The sequence below is a fragment of the Limanda limanda genome, chromosome 2 (assembly GCF_963576545.1).
Source record: "Limanda limanda chromosome 2, fLimLim1.1, whole genome shotgun sequence".
NCBI classification, from domain to species: Eukaryota; Metazoa; Chordata; class Actinopteri; order Pleuronectiformes; family Pleuronectidae; genus Limanda; species Limanda limanda.
In genome coordinates, this window is record NC_083637.1 from 13085972 (window position 1) to 13108790 (window position 22819).

The window sequence follows — 22819 nt, forward strand, 5'->3', positions numbered from 1 at the left end:
CTGGCAAACAAAACATGTTTCACATCATAAAAGAGATCAAGTCCAACACCTGCGTTTGGAAGAAAGTTTTTATTTGGCACAGTTGACAAATATAGATACTGTACTCTTTTCCTCCAGCACAATATACTGTTGCCCTTTTCAGATCATAAGTCTTTCACAAAAACTATAATATGGCTCGATCTGTCCGTCACCGTCACGATTAGATGTGTGTTATGATCACAATTCAGAAAAACACAAAGCCTTTAGTTTAACGACTGAAATGCACATTCCGTTGCTCACGACACTGATGTGACCATCAGGGAAAGTTGTTGACAAAGGCTTAAAATTAAAAACACTGGGCTTTTAATATGAAATGTGATAGTGTTACCACATATTTCCCCTTGAATACCTTCGTATGAATGCACTTTATTTTACCTCGCAGCTAGTGGCACTGAAATCTCAAAGGAGAAGCTGCATGTACAATAATGTAACCTTCAATATATTTTCTATGCTGTCTTTAAAAGAAAACACAAACAGCCCCAAAGAGCAAAAAAAACGATTCCCAGTCGGCTATTCATTACATTGTGCACCAGAACAGGTTCATCAGTCTTTAGCCTTCAGCACTGAGAAACATGGGAATGCAGGGAATTAACAATCCGGAGTATCAGGCACGACACTGCGTACACATTTTCAGCAGATACGATATTTACAGGTTATCGGCGTAAGCAGATAACCATAACATTAAATAGTCTGGTTTATAAATAGTTCATGTTGTTGTGCTGTGTCTCAATTCAAGTATGGAGTGCACTGTAACGCAGCCTTCAACTGGGCTTGTGTTTTACGAAAAGAGTTCATGTGAACGCACCCCTCTGGAATTCACAACCTCGGACATTTCTGAAAGCTCCAAGCTCATTAGATGCTACACGTTTTCAATAAATGGTAAATGTATATATATATAGCTATTTTAACAGTGACATAATTTCCTAACATGTCTGAGAAAAACGCTGATATTCTTTCTTCAGCCTCATCTCTTCATTCTGTCTTTGCGTTACCCGTTTGCTAATTTGCCAAGTAGCCAAACCTCTGTGGCTTCTCGACACCGACGGTAACGTTTCTATTAGCGTCCATGTTCCTGTTGCCTAGCAGCCCTATTATCCTGACCTGAAAAAAAATCACGTACACAAACCTTTGTGTCACCGCACAGGAACCAGAAGCTCATGAGTTCCATTTTAAGGCAGCATAAGTACCCACATGTTGCACACAAAAAACATCAACAAGTAAAATCCTCGCCATTTTGCAACACAGTGAAACGAGGGCACCACAATTTTCAAATTTGTGAAAATTAGGTATATGGAAAAAACGGGCACATCATGGTGCATGAAGGAAAGCATCTGATTTGAGACACAGCATACGTGTTTTTAAAAGCATTTTTGTGGGGGTTTTATCTGATAGAAATGTTTGTAACCGTGAAGAAGAGTTATGTTGGTTAAGGCATCAGCATGTCACATCTTCTCCGTTTGTTTTGTAACCCTTATTCCTGTAAAGTGCCTTGAAATATTGTATGATGTGATTTGGCAAGTAAAAGTAGAATGTAATTAAATTTTTATTAAATATGCCAATAACTACATCTTCTGGGGTAATCTGAACTAATTAGCCAGTAATAGCAGGGGAAATAAAACCGTACAATCACTAATCGAAGTTTCAGTTGGTTTGTTTTGTCCCCACAAAACTGTCACAGGTAGAAAAATTTGAGTAAAGGCCCCTTAACTAGACTAGTTTGGTTCTGGCTTTGCTCTAAATGATCCTCACCTCCCTACATTAGTCCCAGATTAAAGTTTACAACTTAATTTGGGCATAAAGTTGATCGATCTGCTCCCTGAAGCGGCTCCGAAGCTCGTTCCTCTTGGCCTTCAGGGTGGGAGTCAGGAGGCCGTTCTGCACTGTGAACATCTCGGGGTGTAGAGCGATATCTTTCACCTGCAGAACAAAACAAAGATAAACACTGAGTTTCATATAGTGAACTAGGGATTTGTTTAATAATCAATCATATTTATTAATCAATTAAGTGTCCAAATCTGTAAACTAGTGTTTAAAATCAAATGCTTCATTGAGAATAATATCGTAATTGAGAAGAAATTCGTAAAATGAAAGTCATAATTTAACGACTAACAAAAGTCGACTTTATTGTTGTAAGTGTACAACTTTTTTCGAAAAACTATATTATGACTTTATTCTCATAATATTACGGAAACAATTAATTCAGCACTTTATTTCTTGTTTTATTACAAATTTATTCTTTATTATTTATTAATACTTCTTTTATAGCTTCCAGTCCAAATGTAGCGTGTAAGTGAACAAAGCTGAACTGAAAGAAATCACCTGTTCAAATGACTTGAGTCCTGCTTCTTTACCCAGCCTCAGGATGTCCCCCAGAATGGCGTCCTTCACCTCCTAAAGAGTTGTCGAGTCAGCAAAAAGAAAATGACAGTCAGAAAAACACAGTTTAAGGTTGAGAAGAGTTAAAGTCAGACTGTTGATGGAAATAAATCTGACCTTTTTACTGCACAGTTCAGTGAAGGATCCTTCAAATCCCTGTTTCTTGGCCCAAACTGGTAAATATTCTGGATCAGCCACAACTATCGCCACCAGGCACGCCTTAGAAAACAGCACAGAGAAGATGATGATCAAACAGTTCAAACTATCAGACAAGATGATGTGGACACAAGCTGAATTACTCACCTGTAAACTGTCTCCATGGACAAATATCTGAGCCACTGGATCACTGCGGTTATAGACAGTTTCTATTTTCTCGGGGGCGATGTATTCTCCTTGTGCCAGCTTGAAAATGTGCTTCTTTCTGTCGATGACCTTGAGACAGCCGTTCTGCCACGAACCAAAAAGAGAAACTTGACTTCAGCTCAACTTTACCATGATAATAACAATCAGATTTTTTAAGATCAGTGTTGTTCAGCTTACAGGAAGCCATTTCCCAATGTCCCCTGTGTGCAGCCATCCGTCGTCGTCGAGGGCCTCAGCTGTTTTCTCTGGGTCCTTCAGGTATCCGAGGAATACATTTGGTCCTTTGACACACACCTACAGAGGAAACAAGTAAAAAGTATGATGTCACGTTGAGTTCGGAGTGGAACAAAGGGTTTTCCTCATCCTCTGTATGCATCTCATTTCTAATGAAGCAGAGCTCCTCACCTCTCCCTCTCCGTTGGCTGCCAGGTAATTCATTTCTGCCACATCCACCAGTTTGACAGCGTTGCAGGGCAGAGGAGGCCCGACGTGTCCTGCTGTCCAGTCTCCAGGCAGGGACATGGTGCAGCCTGCTGTGCATTCAGTTTGACCGTAGCCTTCATAAAACTACAAAGAAATCAACAACTTATTAGTCACATTCATGGAAACTATAAATCTGGTGATGAATATTCAAGAACTGTTTCTGTCAGGCCCCTGATAAGACGTCCAAGTGATCTCATGTGAGAACACAGCAGGAAAATATCCAGATAATTCAGATTGAGCAAGTGGGCGTGTTGATGCCATTTTTGACGGATGAAGGAATAACAAAATCTCAGGATGAAAAAGTGGTCGATGCTGTTGTCAATGTGCTGTGATCAAAAACACGTGATAACCGCAGAACAATTTGTGTTGCGTCACTGCCTCCACCCAAACGGCCCTCGCCTGAATGTTTGGATATTTTCCTAAGTTCTTGTCTAAGAAACGTTTCAGTGAGATGTGCGTGTGGTCACCTGACAGCCCAGAGCCGCTCGCAGGAACGTCAGGATGGTTGGTGACACCGGAGCCGCTCCTGTGATCATGAGTCTCACACGTCCGCCCAGACTCGCCTGCAGAGCGTGAAACAAAACCAGAAGACTGAAATGTCAAACTGAATAAATGGACTTAATGGTAAATTGACTAACAACATCAAACTTGTCTAGTTGCACATTTCACACTTTGTGCTGTCGGGGACAATAAATTTAGCTACATTTGGACTTGCTATCGTCTATTATGCATCGTATAGGATTGACAAAAACATTGTAAAAGAAATAAAACTATAAAAAGGTAAACAAAGATAGAATTTAGAGAAAATTTCAAATTTATCAGTTTATGTGGCTGCTAAAAGGAGAACAAAATATTCAAAGATAAATATGTCAGATACTTTAAAAAGAAGTTTAAAACTGTCTGCAGTTTTCGGCATTTACCTGAACTTTTTTGAAGATGAGTTTGTCCCACATGCTGTCCGTTCTGACCACACCATTTTTCATCTCTGCCTCCTTCCTCCTGAAGGCAAAGTCCAGCACCCATCTCTTCAGCGGCGTGTTGGCCTGACTGAAAACCTGTAGACACGAGAAGACAGCTTACAGAAAAGGGAGGCAGGCAAGCTCAATAACAAATGAAAATCATGAATCTTCCAACTCTTAATGTTGGTAGACTTTAACGTGTAACATCAACTAAACTACAGGAGGGATGCTGTGTCTGACCTTATCGAACATGCGGTTGAGGAGACGTGGGACGACGGGGAAGACCGTCGGCTGCAGCGTTTTCAAGTCGTCCATCAAAAGTCGAATGTCTCCTTGGAAGTAGCCGATTCGAGCCCCGTGGACGAGGACGACGCCCTGAAGAAGAAACAGCTGCTTATTCCTCCGGGTACAAGTTGAGTCAGTGTGATGTTTAAGCCACAAGAGGGCACTGTTGCTCCACTTGGAGACTACACTGCCACTGTTTGTTATTTAAACCTAAAAGTTGTTGGGCTCACTGGATATTTTAGAAAAGCTTCACAACCTTTATCAACATTCATTGTTAATGTAAATAGCTACAAATGACAATGACTTGACTTCCTTGTGTGTTGCATTTGGTACATTTTCATTTGATACAAAAAACTGTAAAAAAATAAGCAGCTTTATAATTTAAATATGAAAATATAACAAACAAGAAAATTAAAGAATGTAAATAAACATTTGAGAGACTCAAATTTCATTTCTCAAAAAGTGCGATGCAATCGGCAGATGTTAGATCCAAAAAATCACAACATGCTCCTAAAACTTTGAATTAGAAGGGACAAAGCACTGATAATTTTAACATTTCCAGACCTCTGACTTATTATTTTTTATATTATATTTGAATGTAAAATAAACCTACAGTAAAATACAGCTGTTTCCAGAAATGCTCTGAAAACAATTAAAGATCCACAGACTCGACCTAATGCTCCTGATGCTTAAATCTCTTATTATTTCATGATGACAAATGTAAAGTAAACAAGTCCACAACATACCTGTACAACCCTCTCAAACATGTGAGCTAGGGGGAGATAGGATATGTGAATGTCATGGGTGTCCAGCATGCAGTGTACCTGCGGAGCACACACAAAGCAAAACCCACGCACGTGCGCTGGTCAAACACGGCGTACTGTACCTCCACCACCCTCTCAAACATGTGGGCCAGAGGGAGGAAGGAGATGAGCACATCTTTAGAGCTGGGCCTCAGTGAGGCCTGGAGGAGGTCAGAGACAAAATGGGACGAAGAGGACGACAGAGGAAAGGAAAATATAGAGGGGTCAGAGAAGGTCAGTCTGAGTCAGAGAGGAGATTAGGATTGAAGAAAGGCCCATTGAGAAAAAACAAAACACTTGTGTTGGATGAGATACAGATCTCATGAATGCGAGAGCGAGGTCTGGTCTCAGAAGTGGGAGGGGCACAATTTAGTCCATGTCAAAAAAAAATATGGAAGAGGAGGATCTACTTTTTTCAGCCGAGTTTTGCCTGCTGGTTGTTGTTTTTAAATGCAGAGAAGATGCATTTATGTTTACATTTTACTCACATTACTTAAAATTCATATTCAATGTATTTGGTTGTATTTCTGTTCTCTTTTATTTTTTTTCTTAATCTTCTCATTCACCTTTCTTTGTCGTAAGGAATTGAGAACGATGTCTTAGGAATTGTTGCCAAATTTGTATCTACGTATTTATCGGCTGATATTTACTCTCCAGTATCACCATCGGCCCCGAAACCTCCGTATCGATTGGGCTCTAGTCTTGAGGGAGAGTCACCTGCTGTGTTTGTTTACCTGCGTTACTCTAAGGAAAGCTGCAGTGTTGGCGATCACATTCCCGTGAGTGAGCATTGCACCTTTTGGATTCCCTGAAAAGACATTAAAGCTGAGGATTAAACACGACGTAGAAAAGCAAACATTTGTAAAAGGTTGCGTTGTTGTCGAGTTGTTACCTGTGGTTCCAGATGTAAAGCAGATGAGTGCGAGGTCCTCTGGTGTGGGGGGCTGTAATCAGAGCACAGATCTGCACTTATGCATTTGAAGGCTAAGGGGCTGGTGCATGATGCAAACATTTTGTTAAGTACAAAACCTAGACAGTGTCCTATGATACAAATAATCCAAATGCTCCAAGTTGAATTTAGTGAGAATAAAGAGCCTTTTTTTGTTCCCACTCACCACTGGTTCCTGGTGGTGGTCTCTGCCCAAGGCCTGGAGAATATAAACAAATGATTAGAGTGAGTTACAGAGTGTGTGTCTGCAGGGAGAGCTGATAACAATCACACTTTAAAAACACACAGCACCCGGGGGCCTAATATCAATTTAGATCTAACCAGAAAACGAGTTATTGACAGTGAGACGCGAGCGACAATAACAAGAACTTGTCGTTCTCCAGAGCATCTGCTGATGGTCGCAAAGGCTCAATAGATACACGTTTTGAGAAAGCACGGAAAAGATAATTGAGACATAAGGATGAAGTTGTTATTCTCACCTCAAAGTCTTTCAAACTCAGAACCTCGATGCCGCACTTCTTTCCACGGGCCACCAGCTCGCTGTCAAACGCCTCCATGACCACAATGGTCTTCACGGCTCCCTCGTTCCCACCGTCCAGGATCATCTGAGCCTTTTCAGGAGTATCGCAGATCACCGTGGAGATGGCAGCTGCAAAGCAAGGTGTCACCAAATTACCAACTTCATCAGCGTCCTGCATCTGAAGCAGCGCTGGTGGTGCGTGGTTTACGTGCGTGGTTTACGCGAGTGGTTTACGTGTGTGGTTGGCGCTCTCACCTGTGTCGATAACGTAGGCGATGGCCTCCGTGCCGAGTGTGTCGTACAGCGGGACGACTACCAGGGAGTATGTGTGACAGGCCAGCTCTGAAATGGTCCACTGAGGGAACAGATAAACATTATTAACAAACAAAAAAGAAGGTAGCAATGATTTTCAATTTCAGTACCAAATGAATCTAAGGCTAGAAACTTAATGGACTATTTTTACCTGGGTTTCACTACAATTACCGCCCTGTGGTTGTATGCATTTTTTCTTTCAGACTCACATGAGGACATTGTAAATCTTTATTAATCTTTGAGTCCAAGTCCAAAATTTGAAGAAATTCCCTTAAGATAGACTTGGAATATCATGCCCAAAAGACTAAAATACGTTTAGTGAGGCTACCTTGAACTTGACCTTTGTAAAACCACATCCAATCAGATTATTCTTTCGAAATCTTTCACAAAAAACGTTTCGTGACCTTGACCTTTGATCAACGTAATCTAATCAGTTCCCAAGTGAACGAATCTGAAGGAATTCCCTCAAGGTGTTGTTCAGATATTATGTTGACACGAATGGGAAAGAATGGACAGACAACTGAAACATGTGATGCCTCTGGCCACTAGTTTAGCTCAGATAATATTGTATGTATTTCTAATTATTTAAGTTTATGTAACTGTATCACATCATTCTTTACGTAAGAGGGCCATTAGCTCCCGGTTAGTGACCATCAATTGGACCTATTGTTGCTCTGTTAGACCGTTTCAGTTTGTTTTGTGAGGCTATAAAAACGGTTAAATGAATGATGCGGTGAATGATTTTGGAGACGAATCTCTGCTCTATAGATTGAGTGACAGACGGAGAAACGGGCGTGTAAATGTAAAAATGCTGTTTTACCTCAGGCCTGTTCTGGGAAAAAATGCCAATGAACTTGTCTCCTGTGTGAGAGTGTCCTCTGTGAAGGAGAGCGGAGCCGATGTACTCTGCTTTGTCTGCCACCTGTTTATAGGTCAGCCACTCGTACGGCTGGTCTGGTTTCCTCGATCCTAGACAAGGGTCGTCATCTGCGAGGGGAAACAAATCGCATATTTATCAAAATTCGTGGTAGAAAACGGTTGATCTCTTATCTCCAGTGACCTGGATTTATCCGATAGAAGCTCGGTACTCACGCGATATTCCGAGCCCCCGCTGGAACACCTCGTACATTGTGCGTGCATCGTCGTAGAAGTGTGTCATGTGTTCGCTGCTGTCGTTCAGAGCCGATCTCCTTGCAAGTTCTGTACCCTACAAAGAGAAAGTCACAACCTTAAAATCAAAACAGGGCAAACCTTCCACATAGCACATGATAACAAGATTTGTTATGGAGAACACAGATTTATTTCGCGGTAAATCTGCTTTCTAGAGAATGTGTTTTCTCTGATATTTTGAAACAAACAGGGATCATGTGCTGTTTTGGTTTGTGGCTAAAAACAAGAAAATCAAGGAAAAAGCGGTTGCAAGACATGTACACTACATACACAGAGACCTGTGTTAGTAATGTAACTCATCTTTATGAAACTCATTCAGTTCCCAACACGGGTCATCTGTGTCATCAGTCATATGACACTGTCAGTGGAGACTGAAATCAATGCTGTTCATTTTCTCCTTCATCTGTTTCCTGTGTTTGCAGAGTTCACACTACTCCAGCTCTCTATCTCCCGATCTGCATGTTTCGTTCCAGACACAAGCAGCTGCTGCTGAAGCTGAAATAATAATCCACCGAAAGATATTGATTTGTCTTTTTGCTTCGTGTCCTTTTTCAAGCGAAATATCTGTGAAAACTGCTTCACATTCTCAGGCTCCAACTCGTCTGATGGCAGATCGGATGTTTCTCTTTTTGCCTTATGTAATAATAAATGAAATACCTTCAGACTTTTAGAGGAAGTCACCTTGGATCGTGCAAGATTGTGGAACATTCCGCCCACCCACTCTCTCTCACCATGTCATTGAGTTAAAGATTAATACAAATATTTGGTCGTTTAAATGAAAAGAATCATTAGCTGCAGTCCAGGCTGACGCGGCACATCATACCTACACAGGACCACAGAGAACTGTTGAGTCATCCCATTGAGTGATGTGCTGATGTGTCTTTAATTAAAAGAAAATTATAATATTATATTATACTATGAGAACATGGTTCCACTTTAAATGTTAAACCTCATATTAGGGGGCTTACAAGTGGCTTTATCAATGAACACATTATTTCCTAGAGCTTCATAGATTTGTTTTTTTCAAAAACTCATAAGACTTTTCATAAGATTTTATTCTTTGAATCTTTGTTCAATCTATTTGGTAAAGATACATCTATAAACCATCACTATAATCTCTTAAATTCATCAATTCATATTTATTATAGGCAAATCATTTTTCAGATGTCAGTAAGTTATTAATAAACTACTGGAAATCACCTCTTCTTCACCACTCTAGTTGCAGCCTTATCAGCGTGAATCTAAGATACTTTATAAACACATGCTCTCTGATTGGTACATTCACTTTCAGACCTGGATATTCGATGCTGTTATCGGAACATCTCCAGGAGGAGAATTAATTGATTTGTCCCAACTTAGCAACCAAGGAGATAAAAGGGTTCTTTATTAGAAAGTCGCATCATAAAACCCCCAAAAATAGCAAAGCCTTCTTTACCAGCACATCCTGGTTTAGGTCCGAGATAAACTTCTGAGCTCTGTGTATGTGAGGACGTCAAAACAAACACGTCATTTGAAGAACTACAGCTGTGATTACGCTGCTGGAGCGGATCCATTAACATTCCTGCAGAATGAGACCTGCTGTTTAGGTTTTTTTTCCCCATTCGTTCTTCTAGCTGGATCATGATTCAGTTATTCCAATAACACACTGTTCCAGGAAAGTGGGTGGACAGAGATATCTTGTTCTTTCCCCAATTTGACATTTTGATATATTAAAGGACAAAAAGATCACATACTGGCATTTCCACCGACTGCATCTCCAGATCACAGGGGGGCGTGAGGGCTTTGGGCCGCGTGGCGAACCAATAGGTGGTGATGGCGGCGAAGGCCCCCATGCCCATGAGCGCGTTGGTAGGCAGGCCACGCATGTACTGCCGGACGTCATCCAGCTCGGGAATGCGCAGCTGTCTCAGGACTTCCTGAGCCTGCATGGCTGATCTGCACTCACCCTGCAGCCAAACAGAAAGGGGAGCATTACACATGGAAGGTTTTAGTCTCAATTCTGCAGCACCTTTTTTATAATATGAATATCTCTGTTTAAACATCTGCATCTTTAAGTCTATTCAAATCTCAGGGTTTTATTTAGCCCCACAACAGTGATCTTAGGACTTAATACAGGATTTCTTAAACCAGCGTAATCTGAAAACTGTTGTATGTGAATGGCTCCAATAAGAGGCGACATTCGATTTATATTTCTTGACAAAAAATGACAGACACCTTAGATCCGGACATTATATCCTTCAAAATAAAGAAGTTACAAATCACCAAGTAAGACTTGATTATACACACACACACAATGTATTCAGCAAGTATTCAGTATTCCTTCCTTCAGTCTCAAGTAAAAACTGAAAGATATCGTCACAAGTGGTTTCCTCAGCACTTGAAGAACCTTTAGAAGCGTTTACAGCCTCAGGTTTTCTTTGGTGCGACTTTACAAGGTTTGTAAACCAGGATTTAGGGATTTTCAGCTCCTCTCAAGCTCCGTCAGGTTTATCGAGTCTGTCAGCCATTTGTGGAGCGATAGTTGAGTGGGTTCACGTCATGGCTCAAGGACACTCACAGAGTTTTCCCTAAGCTGCTCCTATGTCGTCCTGAATGTGTGCAAAAGGTCGTTGTCATGTCGCAAGTTGAACGATTGACACTGAGGTCCTGAGGGCTGACGTTTTTATGAAGGACCTTCTCCAAGAATTAGCGCTCTCACCGCTATGAAAATGTGAATGTTAGATAAAGTATGTGGGCTGTTTTGAAGGTAAACAGACAGTTAATGACCCAAACATAAATAGTCATGTAAGCTTAGGATGTTGATCTACGCAAGGGTTTCTTTTTTGCAGCTGTTTTTTTACATGAATACCTATGGGAAGAGGTCGTAGAGGATTCTAGGGCTGCTGGTAAAACGGCAGACAACTCAATTTAGTCCAGCCATCTACTTTATTTTGTTTATGTTTGACTCAAATAAAAAACCTTACATGAACAAGCTGCGATTCCTTCTATAAATATATACACAATTTAGATTCCTACTGTCATGTGCATTATATGAATGTGTGAGACCAGTTCTCCCCCATATGTCTCAGTTTGGCCAAACCCCTAGTTGATCCAAGCTTCTTTTATTTTATATATAAAAAAATATGGAGGTCACTGTGTTCATGAGGGAATTCAATGCTGCTGAAGGTTGCCTTCTCCAGATCTGTACCTCCACACATTGTTGCAGGTGGATTCAGGTAAAGGTGGAGACGAATGTCAAATTCAACGCGTCATAGCAGAAGGTCTGAATACGTTTCAATGGGATATTTCATTTTTGCAGCTCTCTAAAATTCTGTTTTGGATTCTAACGGATTTTGCCTAATGCTGAAGCACGACAAAATGTGATCAAATTATAAAAGTTTGAATACTCAATGAATGTCATTGTTAAATTGTCCAAACAGTCATTACAGTCAATAGAGCAGAACATGGAAATAAATCCTTGGAGTAATGTCTTGTAATTAAAGTCCTTGAATTAAAAAAAGGGTTTCACAGACGGTCTCCTCTTATTACAAAAGATTTTGAATAGGTTTTCTATAAGCAGTTTAAAATCTATACAAGCCAGAAGATGTTTTTCCAAAAGAATCAAACGGTGGAAAAATAAGCTGCTGTGGGAGCTGCATGTGTGTGTTTGTGTTTGCTGTTGTTTCTGTTCAACACTTCCACATGTTGTACACAGAAGGTAGAGAGGCCGTCCTATTCAACAGCTGCGCACTTTGGAAACAAAAGGCACAGGAAGGAAATATGACTCCACACATAGTTTTGGCATCACGGGCCTCCAAGGGGAAAAAGGGACAGGACAACAGACACTGCTCACAGACACACTCCGGGAAAACTGAAACTCCTTCCTGAAGGGGAATGAGGTTTGGAGGTGGGGATGTTTAAGGAATGAGTTTACTGGGTTGAACTAAAAATGACTAAAACTGAGAAAGATTGAGGAATTCTCAAATACATGCTAAAGTGCAAATCACCTGAGCCTGTATCAGACTATAGCAGACATTAGTCTACTATTAATAATCTATTAGATAGTATACAGAATAGATATACTTATATATTAGTCTCCATCATATAGACATAGTATCGATATCTACATCTAAGGAATGCCATTTAATGGGTCTTTGTCTCTCGTTATAATCTCATTAGTTATCAGACAGGTGGCTTTACGCACCTCAGAGATAACTCATCTGACCTCTGCATTGTAAGGTAGCGGCTCCGCTGCGAGATGAACAAGTTCACAACCACCTCAGTGGCAATAACTGACTTCTCACCTACTTCTATTATTAAAGCCTCACCCATGACACATGGGGCTGGTGCCAACTGGGTCAAAGTGCTTCTAGCAAAGCCGCCAAACGAGCTTTAATAACAACTTTAATTCAACAAATTGTGTGATTGTGTCTCAAGTGAGTTCAAGGTAAATCCCAGTAGTTTTGATATAAAAGAGTTAAAGGATTAAAGAGAAAGTAGCAGCAGCAGGATTAGGTGGTTGGGATCCATTCATTAGTAAATGCTGTATATAGATGTATAATAAAAACATCCAAGAATAAAGCTTAGCTATGAGCCACTATGAGAGACAAGCAGTGATCAGACCCCTTTTAAGTGCTCTCCAGTCCAAATGGGATCAAAATTGGTAAAAGTCGTAACAGCGGCTCAATGGATTTCGAGAACATTTGTCAAGAATCAGATGCCGAACCAAGGAAAAATAAATCTCAGTACTCACAAGTCAGCAGTGTTTGTGTTTGTAGAGGAGGCAGAATCAGTGTCTTAGAGTTGTAGTTTATCTGAATGACCGCGTGCTGCAATAGTTGCTATAAGCAGGACTGTCACTGACCTCTAATAGACCTCCGAGGTTCTCACCACTATGAATAGCAGGAACACGCCCCTTTCAAACAGAAACACAGACGCATGAGACACCGGCAGCCACTCAGAGCGCAATTCAAGGCCCAGGATGATGTGAGGGTTTTTTTCTGCTTCACCCATTGACTGGCTTAAGCACATTGTCCCAACTGTCCTTACTCAACATGGACTGTAAATATGAAGGTTGTCTATAACCGGATATTAAATAAGCAAACCAGCGTGTCTGAGACGTTCAAACATACCAATGTCCGAAACCATTGAGAAGCAACAGTGATTTTAAATGTTTATTCAAGGGTCAAAGACCAAAACGTTATCCTCCATTATCTGAACACGGTTTGTGCAATTCTAGTGTTGCTGAGCGTCCGAACCTCGGGTGAATAAAGAGTTACACCAGTCACAAAGAGTCTGTGTATTCTTCAAGATAGACATGTTGACAAATCCCCCTATTTGCATACTGATATCACCGAGTATTGACTGTAAGCAAAATACACACAAAGCTTAGTACATGGGCAAATTCCTCCGAATCTAAGTTGGATAAGACGTTGGGATTCCCAGTTAATTATCTATACAGGAGAAAATCTGCATCTTATTTTCTGACAGTTTCAGCTGATGAGTGTAAAGTGGGCAAAAAACATGTGGACACCAAGGACACGTGGATTTACACATTTCATGCTGACGTTATCAGCTTCAACAAAGACAGTAAAACATAAGAAGCCTGAGAGGGAACTCAGTTTAACCAGCTGTGACTGTGGCAAGAAACATACACATGGATCTTTGTGGCGTGAAACAGAAACCTCGTGTTACAATAAAATCCTATTACATATCCCACCATGGCATTAGTAATTATGTCAGGATATTAATGTATAGATATCGCAATATAGTCAGATATTATCTGGGACTGATAGAATTAACACTTATGTCAGATTCTGGGTTATTCATTACATTTAATATGAGACAAAACAAAGAACTTTGTCATATTGATGCAAATTTCAAAAATGAATGTAATCAAGAAATGTTATAACTTTAGGTCAACAAATTTATATTATTATTTTATGGTCCACAGCATATTGCCATGTTGCTTTTTTTAAATAAAATATTCAAATCAACAGAAATGTTACTAATTTTACTTTTAATATAGTCAAATATTTATAAAATTACAAACTTTTCACATCATTACTTTGAAATCATGACTTAATTTGTCTTTTTTAGTGTCAGTTATACAAATCTAAGACACTTTAAGATATGTTTGGTCAATGCAAACACCTCTTTTGGCATGTACTTTTCCTTTTAGTTTCACTATGTGTCTCTGTCTATGTGTCCAAAGGCCGACAGCAGTCACATGCTAGCAAAAGTTGCTCCACCACCACCTCCACTCTCCATACTTGGCCTGGGTGCATGACAAGCCAATGGCAGGGCCGGCTCTCCGGTCACCCCACACCCCAGCAGACACACAAGACAGTGGAAAAAAGAGGGGGAGAGGGCAGCCGGTTCATTTGACACAGTACAGAACATCGCGATTCGTTGGCAGCAGCCTGCAGCCTGAGCTCAGACCACAGATGTCAGTTTTGCAAATGCGCAAACCACAAGCAGGAAGTTGCACACAGGAAAGATGGCAGGACAGTCGCACTCCTCTGTACATGTTCCTCTTCCTCAAAAAAACCCCAGACCAGTGTGACACTGAGCTGATAAAGGGTTTGGGTGTTGAGCTTCAGATCAGATGATTTAAGCTCATTATTCCGGCCTCACCACCGGAGCATTAGCACATGGAGCCTTCACAACACCACAATAATCCCACTCTTATAAGACAGATGCTTTCAAATCCAGCATCCTTCTCCCAGCTGCTATGTGAACCGACCGGAATTGCTTCGGATGAGTCATTATTACGTCATTTATCATCACACAAAAATGCCAAACATCGTCTTGTCCCAGATTGCCAATTAACCCTCCCTTAATCCGAAGTTTAGTTTCACTTGGCACAGCATGGAGCCATAGAGGAGCAATACTCGTTCTTGAAGGTGGAGTTGGCTTCTAGCTTTTCCCATACTCAAAACACAAGTGCAGACATGTAAAGACTTTATTTATATGCATTTATGTGGTGTAAAGACGCAAGTGCTGGCATGTTTGGCCAAGCAGCTTGATATCTGGAGTGTTGACTAAATGTTACTTCCAAAGCCAAGCAGAGCATCATGTTAGACTCACATGAGTCTAACATTAGCACACTTATCTTCCTACGATGAACTTTACACTGACACACAAGAACAGTGCTGTTTTTTGTTTGCATTAGTATTACATGTTTTCTTCATGTAGCAGCTGAGGAGGAGGACTGTTGCCATTTAGCTTTAGCCCATTGAAACAAACCCCCTAGGCCGTATTCAAGACATGACCTGCGGCTAAAGTCTGGAGAATTGGGTGCGGACCCTACCCGCACTTTGCTTTTCACACATGCAAAACGCAGCGTGGGGGGGGTTCTCTGCACAGACGCGTTTGCAACAGCAACAAATCCTCCGCATTATTCAGGCGAGAGGTTGAGCAGCCGGAGGCAGGAAGTGACAAATTAACTCCGCTGCGGAGATCACGTGATGCATTACACAGTCATCTGCGCCGGCTCCTGATTTCTATGACGCCGCTTTGCTTTTTGCGTCTGTCGCGTGTAAGAAGCGGCATTAACCCCCCCCCCCAATCACGCAGTCAATCCGGCGGGGTACAGACATTTTCCGGAGTTCCTGTCTGTAACTAGCTGGAGACACACAAGCGCTGATTGTCATCTCCACACAGATATACGCATGACTACTGCCAAGTAATTTGACCTGGAAAATTATCGTCCATTGTTTTCTTTCCCACTGAAGACAAAAGCAAGATGTTAGTGGGGTTTACACTGGGCTTTTTGTCCTGTGTGAATACAGCATAAAATTAATTAAATATGCCATTATAGCAAGAACATAAAAGTTGTTCTAAAGAGAAACAGAGGTTAGAGGCGTTCAATGAATGAAGAAGGGGACTTTTCGTTACAGCCATAATCTCACATAAGTCTGTAAATCATTGCTCCTCCGTGTCCTTGCTATACGTCAATGAGTGTCCGTTACAGACTTTCTGCTTAATATAGCTCACAACAGAGGAAGGACATTTTCTGTAAAACCTGAAACTAGACTCTCAGACTGAGTTTGCATCCGACTTCTTCATAAAAGGGGGTAAAAATGGCCCAGACACAGTATCACAGGCCACACTGGAGTAGCACTTACTTCTCCAAACTGATTTTTGCAAGTAGAAGCAAAGGCAGTGGCTCGCTATCGATTCAGTTCTAAAAATGCAAAAATGTTGTGCTATTGACGTGGATGCAGCTGCCGGGGCCTCATTGATAATTCGACTGTTTTACAAACAGCTCAGCATGTCCCGAGGGCGTGGATCCAAACAGAGGGATGAGCTGACATATTCCTGTGCAAAACCTTTATTATGTAAAGGTTGAACGCGGGAAATTGAGCAAGGATGCTCCCCAGGTAACTTTGGCTGAGCAGTCAAGCAGATGAGCAGACTGAAGGGAGCTTGGGAAGGTGAACAGGTAGAGACATGAGCTGACACGCAGGGACAAGATGTTGAGAAATCAGGTGAGGGGGGATAGATGGTTGCTCCTCCTGACCTCTGATGTAAGACACAAAAGGCTGACCTTGCACAAGACAACCGCGATCAAGGCTGTACGTCCCGACCCCCCCTTGATGAAATTGCACACTCGCGGTCACATGGTCAAACAGTGGAGAAATGTACGAGGGGAGGGTGGGGGTGGGGGTGGAGGAGGGGGGATTTTGTGAAGTGGAACAAAGGTCACGCTCACGTCAACTGCTGCCAACACAGCGTCAGGCCACACGACCGCTAGACTGCAGGTCAAATAAAAAGCTCAGAACGCTCAGTGATCTCATCAAACTGAAATTCAGCCTCTGCTGTGGTGAATTAATGTTGAAAAACTCCAGAACACTTACTGTTTTTCCTGCTTTTATTAAAGAAGAGTTCTGGGAAATGTGGTGATTCACTTTCTTAGTTAAAATTAAGTGAGAAAACTGACACCGCTGTGCTGCCTGTACTGTAGAGATAAAGCAATTCGATTAAAAAACTATTCATTGTCGATAAATCTCAGTTATCTGCTTAAACTTTAAGCTATTCATCAACATTATTTCTTTGTTGTTCTAATGCAGAAAACTGTCTCAAAATATGAGTTGAGCATTCCAACAATGTTCTCCGGGGTCAACGACCTTTGTAGCTGACGGATATTCAACTTCTTTATTTGAGCTTCTATCAGAAAATCTTCTGGTAGAAATATTTGATTTGTCGCGCCACATCCTCCGGTTGCGTCGCTGCCACCGACCAAAGCGAAGTGATGACAGGGTGACAGTCTGCTTCGGAGTCACAAGACCACAAAGTGTCCCTCTGTGTGAGTCCATGAAAGCTGCTCCTGTACTCAGAGACAGAGACACATGACCGAGTCTGCACAGTCACTTTGTTGCCATCTCTGTCATGTAACTGCTCATGTGACTAGAAAGAGCATTTTCTCTTCTTCCTTTCATCAAAGGGGAGTGAGTCCACAAACGCAACATGGGAGCTACATTCCAAAGATTCCTCCAGGAAGTTTTCCCTAAACACATCTGCGATACCAAGCACATCCCTGAACTGCCACACCCCTCAGAGCTGTTGTTATGATCTGCTTTGACATCCTCACATATCCTGACACTTCATAGGACAGGTATCCCAACCTGGATCATTAAGAATCTGACCTCCATCCGTCTGTCGTCGACAGTCAGAGAGTTTCTGTCGTCTCTGCTCTAAGAGGAAACGACAGAAATAATTCAGTCACTGATTTGCTTAACTGCTGTTTCTCTGGTGTTTGCTGTGAAGTTAAAGGAGTGTGTGTTTGCTCCGGGTGGTTGTGTTGGCACGACACATTGGGACTATACAAACTTTCCCAAACGCGAAGCAACTTTAGAAAATGTAAAACATTTAGCTGCAAGACCACAAAACAAACACCCTGAAAACTGAAAAAATACAACAGAAAGATGCCGCACGTTCAGTCAACGTATGAGAAATTCTCCCAACCTCTAGGGGGGAGCGCTAATCGAAAGAGTTTAAGCTTCAAGGTGCAAGACTGAGACCAAACCTAAAGGGACCCGGAGCCAATCTTTAATTAAAAGATGAAAACAGCTTTTTATGGCACGAGAGGGACGGACAGGGAAAAGAAAACAGCAGCCAGCTGGGGGCCCAGAGTGATGCCCGCATATGAAAATATTATGGTTGTAAAAGCCTGTTTGTTGGCTGTAAAACTTCTTAGACACACAATGAACTGGCATTGCGTATTAATAAAATATGAATAATTGGTTATGTTACCAGTAATGGTGCTGCTGTCTTGGAAGAGTAACAAGGTTGTGCACATCACTGGTATTTGAAGTTAATTACGTTAAGTACATTTTCTGCTGTTGAGGTTAGAGTTTGTTTTTTACATTCATTCCTGTGTGGTTTGGAATATTTTGCCCCTAGCAGAAACATACATCCGGTCGTGTAATCTTCACAATACACATCAGATTTTGCATAAATATTTGCAAATGTGAGTCACCTCCCACCCTCTGGTCATGCTGCTGAGGATGTGAGGGGAAGGTGAGACGTTTACTAACAAGGTGGTGACTATCCAAGCAAGAATCTGCAGCAGTTGACACAGACAGGTGTCTGGCATCAGACATGAACTGCCAGGATCATAAAACATGACTTCAGTAACATCTCGTGCAGTCGATGTTTATAATGAAAGACTGGTCGAGCACGTTTATCCGGAGGGGGGGACGTATACGGCGACTACACCCATCGGTTGCTCCCGCACAGACTTTGGCATAAAAGTAATATTGAGCAAGATGGCGGCCTCTGAGGTTATTTTGGCTTCACTTCAGTATAGCGGGAGGAAGTGGAGAGGCGTCGTCCATCTTTGTATACGTCCGATGGTGACACGTGATACAATGATGACCTCTGGCTATATATACATGCAATAAATAACTTGAAATGATAATAAGAAGAAATTAAATCAGGTAATAGTGCATGAATGGAAGTGAAAGCATGGAGTTTGTGTGCAACTCTAACTTCCTTCAGGGGGCACTAAGGAGGTTACCAGGTCTCACACAGACACACACACACACAGACACACACAGACACCCACAGTTCTGACTGATACGGTGGGAATGCCACGACGTGTCCTTGAATAATCGCTTCATTGTTTCCCTCTCTCTCGTCCCAATCTTATCTCACTCCCAAACAATGGCGTCAGTGCGCAGGGCTCTTTAAAAACCTCTGGATAAGACGCAGATTAGACAAGAAAATCAAAGTATCTGCTCTCACAAGGTGTGTGATCAGATCCAACGCTACGTGTCCATGTCTGTTGTCGGCTCACACACACACACACACACACACACACACAGAGACACAGACACACACACCCTGGGGTCTCTCAGCGACAGAAGAAGAAGACGAACCAAGTGATCAGATCACAACAGTGTCTGGACAGATGCAGTCCATGTGCACACTGGGAGATCGGAGCGGAACACAAGGGGACAAGGTTCGGAGAGGCGGATTGAAAACGTGGCTCGATCTCCGGTTTCTCTTTTGAAGACATCAACACAAAGAAGAACACACAACGCGGCCTGGTCGTCCTGCAGACTCACAATCATTTCCCCCTGACACACAACCTTGTACACAATCTGACCTCTTCTTAGATCTGGTTTAATAAAGGGTTCCACTGACCGGTGCGCAGCAACAGATCCGGAGACTCGAGGCTGATTCTTGAAGAAGCAACAGCAGCAGCAGTGATGATGATCTACGCTGTGCTCGGCTCTCAGCCAATCACAGGCCGCGATGCTCAGACCGCAGTTTGAGAGCGCCCCTGTGATTGGTCGACAGCGGTCGTGACAAGGGCGGCGGAGCCTGTATCGCATGTAAACCGAAGCCGCTACATCCTGTATAACAACCCTAAAAAAAAAATACTAGACACACCTTCAGTAGTGGAACGTAACGGAGTATATTTACACAAGTACTATAATTGTGGTATTTCTTGATACACACCCACTAAGTCAGCAGGAGCGACACACACACACACACACACACACACACACACACACACAGAGGAAAACCCACAATGAGTTTTATAAAAGAAATTAAAATTCATATTCAGCCACTTTGACTTTAACCTCACATCACGTCCATCGCACTCAACCCACTCAGTCAGTGGTTGACAAACACACACTAGTCAAACTGTCAAATAAAAGTAAAAAGTGAAATAAGGTAAATAAACCGAGAATAACAGCATGCAAGAGCATCCAATGTAGCACTTTCTCTTAAACAGATATTAAAAACCTGCTTAGATGTTAAAATCTACACAACTAAACTTCTAACTTCCTGGTACGTGGATGTACTTTTTTGTTCCACCGCCGCTACACACCCACAACATGTCGCTCACAGTGAAACCCCCAGAACCCCCAGTGTGCACCTACCTCCTCCTCAGCCATCATCTTGTCTCCCTGCATTCCAACGAAGAGTGAGCTGTCTGTGTGTGGAGGTGTCTGTGTGTGCAGCTGTCTCACTCCACCGTGCTGAACCAGCACCTCCACCTGAGTTCCTCCCCCAAGTGGCATCTATGGACCTCCCCCCCTCACTTATTGGTCCCCTTCTGAACCCTGTTCCCGAAACTGCCTTTATTTCCACCCCCAAATACATCTAAGATCCACTATTATCAGAGACGAGGTTAGTACTTTGATAAATACACAGACAAATCAACAGGTGACAGTAAGCATACTCCAGTCTGTTCACAATCTAATTCATTATTTCTAGGTCTAATCTAAATTCAAAGCATCCTTGACCACGTTATACATGCAGCGAGTATAGTGATATTTTATTCCACTCCATCAAAGTACTTAAGTACATGTACGTAGTTCCACCACTGATCCCATTATAGCAAGAAATATTGTGAAAATAAGTGACATTTTCACTGTTAAAGACTGAACTGAACAACAGTATAAAATATAAAGTTGGCTGCAACTGCACTATTGTACTACAACAGTAAAATGCTGTTAAAATATTTATTCTTTTGTGCCATTTTTGTGTGTGATAAAGACCATTCGTCAGTATTTCTGTTTGGATACTCTCACTTGTAGCAGAGTTTTTTAACACTGACGTTTTGTATGTGAGTCATTTTCCACCACTGAACTCCACTGAAGTTTTAGTTGACACAAGTCACATCAGTTAAACCAGAGATTTTTAATCGTTTGATTCACAAAGAACTAAAACGCTCCAATTCTGTCCATCCCTCCATTCGAGGTCAGACGCATGTTACAGCAGGGACAGATCACATATCACAGGGGTGACACAAAGACACAAAGGAAACGCTCAGACTCACACCAAAGGACAATGACAGTCTCAAAGTAAACTGCCTGTCTTTGGACTGTGGGAGGGGGGTGCATTACCTGGGAAAACCCCACACAGACACAAGGGGATCGTGTAAACTCCACATAGAAAGACCCTGCATGGTCATCTGTCTGGTTCAAACCCGGAACAAAAGTGCAAATGTGAAAAGTCCAACAAAACATCAAGTTAAGATTATTCATCTCAAACCCTTTCAGATTTATCTTGTGGCCCTTTGGGAACCACCGGATAATAGATCGACCTCGATACGCTATAACAGTGAAGTACTTCACTGTATCAACAAACGTATGATGAAATCAAGATTAATACATCAGGAACAGAGGTTGCTTTTTACTTTTGATACTATTGGTACATTTTGCTTTGTGCTTTTACTTCTGACTCATTATTAATAAATTCAAAGTTTACATTTTACTTGTATTGGAGTATGTTTACCTTGTTTTATTGATATTTAAAATTCAGATTACTTCCTCCACCACTGTAAAACCAGTGAAAAAGAACTCCACGTGCATTTTACCTGGGCTGACATTAACTGCTTATTATTGACTGTAACAACAGTCAATAAAATGAATTCAAGCCTCATGAAACTATATGCTTTTTAAAATTTGTTGATGAGAAGTGAATACACGAAAAAGCACCAACTATAGAGACCCAGGTACAAGAAGCTGAAGAAAACCAACAGCAACAACAAAAAATCGGAGCTCCAGCAGTATGATTCAAAAGAAGTAGTAATACGTAATAATCATTGACACTGTGTCAGAGCAGCAACATGAAAAGCTGAGGTCTAAACATCCTGAATATGACTTATTTTATATTTCAAGTGAAAGTATTTTAGGTTTAAAGTCACAAAGCAGAGAGTTTATTGGCTAAACACCACATCAGCATCTGTAGGTTTGTTTTTATAAATGTTTTATTATCGTTATTATTGGTGTATTATTGTAAAATCTTTAATTTAATTATTGTAGACCCCATAAGTCCAACAGTGCATTAACACACAGCTAATGGGGATCCCAATGAATAAACAAAGAAATAAACATCACACAGAGGATCATCTAAACTTAGAAGGAAATACTTTGGGTAACAAAACTTTCGTGCAGGTTTCAAGCCTAATATTATATTTTCAAAAACGACCTAAAATCTGCAAATGGGATATAAAGCAGGAACTGTACATCTAAGATTTTTAGGAGAGCGTTCAGTTACTGTGGCGGTTTTAAGATGAATCTAACAGTTTGTTGATATCTGTTTCTTTATCACATCT

At 41.5% G+C, this 22819-nt stretch overlaps 1 protein-coding gene across 4 annotated transcripts; it reads right to left on the reverse strand.

Annotated features, from left to right (window-relative positions):
- Positions 1 to 50: 50 nt before the first annotated feature.
- On the reverse strand, positions 51 to 20696 carry acsl1a (acyl-CoA synthetase long chain family member 1a). Of its 4 annotated transcripts, none has more exons than XM_061082627.1 (19): positions 20637 to 20696; positions 9993 to 10205; positions 8182 to 8296; positions 7910 to 8076; positions 7033 to 7132; positions 6737 to 6906; positions 6424 to 6456; positions 6201 to 6252; positions 6043 to 6116; positions 5252 to 5329; positions 4461 to 4595; positions 4182 to 4316; positions 3729 to 3824; positions 3184 to 3345; positions 2956 to 3072; positions 2719 to 2862; positions 2533 to 2634; positions 2359 to 2430; positions 51 to 1956 (listed from the first exon to the last, which is right to left on the reverse strand). In XM_061082627.1, the coding sequence occupies exons 1-19, from the start codon at positions 20667 to 20669 to the stop codon at positions 1816 to 1818; spliced, it is 2139 nt and encodes a 712-aa protein (XP_060938610.1). In that variant the 5' UTR covers positions 20670 to 20696; the 3' UTR covers positions 51 to 1815. The 4 variants fall into 4 exon arrangements, with proteins under 4 accessions (XP_060938610.1, XP_060938634.1, XP_060938626.1 ...); XM_061082651.1 differs by lacking the exon at positions 5252 to 5329 and adding an exon at positions 5392 to 5469; XM_061082643.1 differs by lacking the exon at positions 20637 to 20696 and adding an exon at positions 19891 to 19955.
- Positions 20697 to 22819: the final 2123 nt, after the last annotated feature.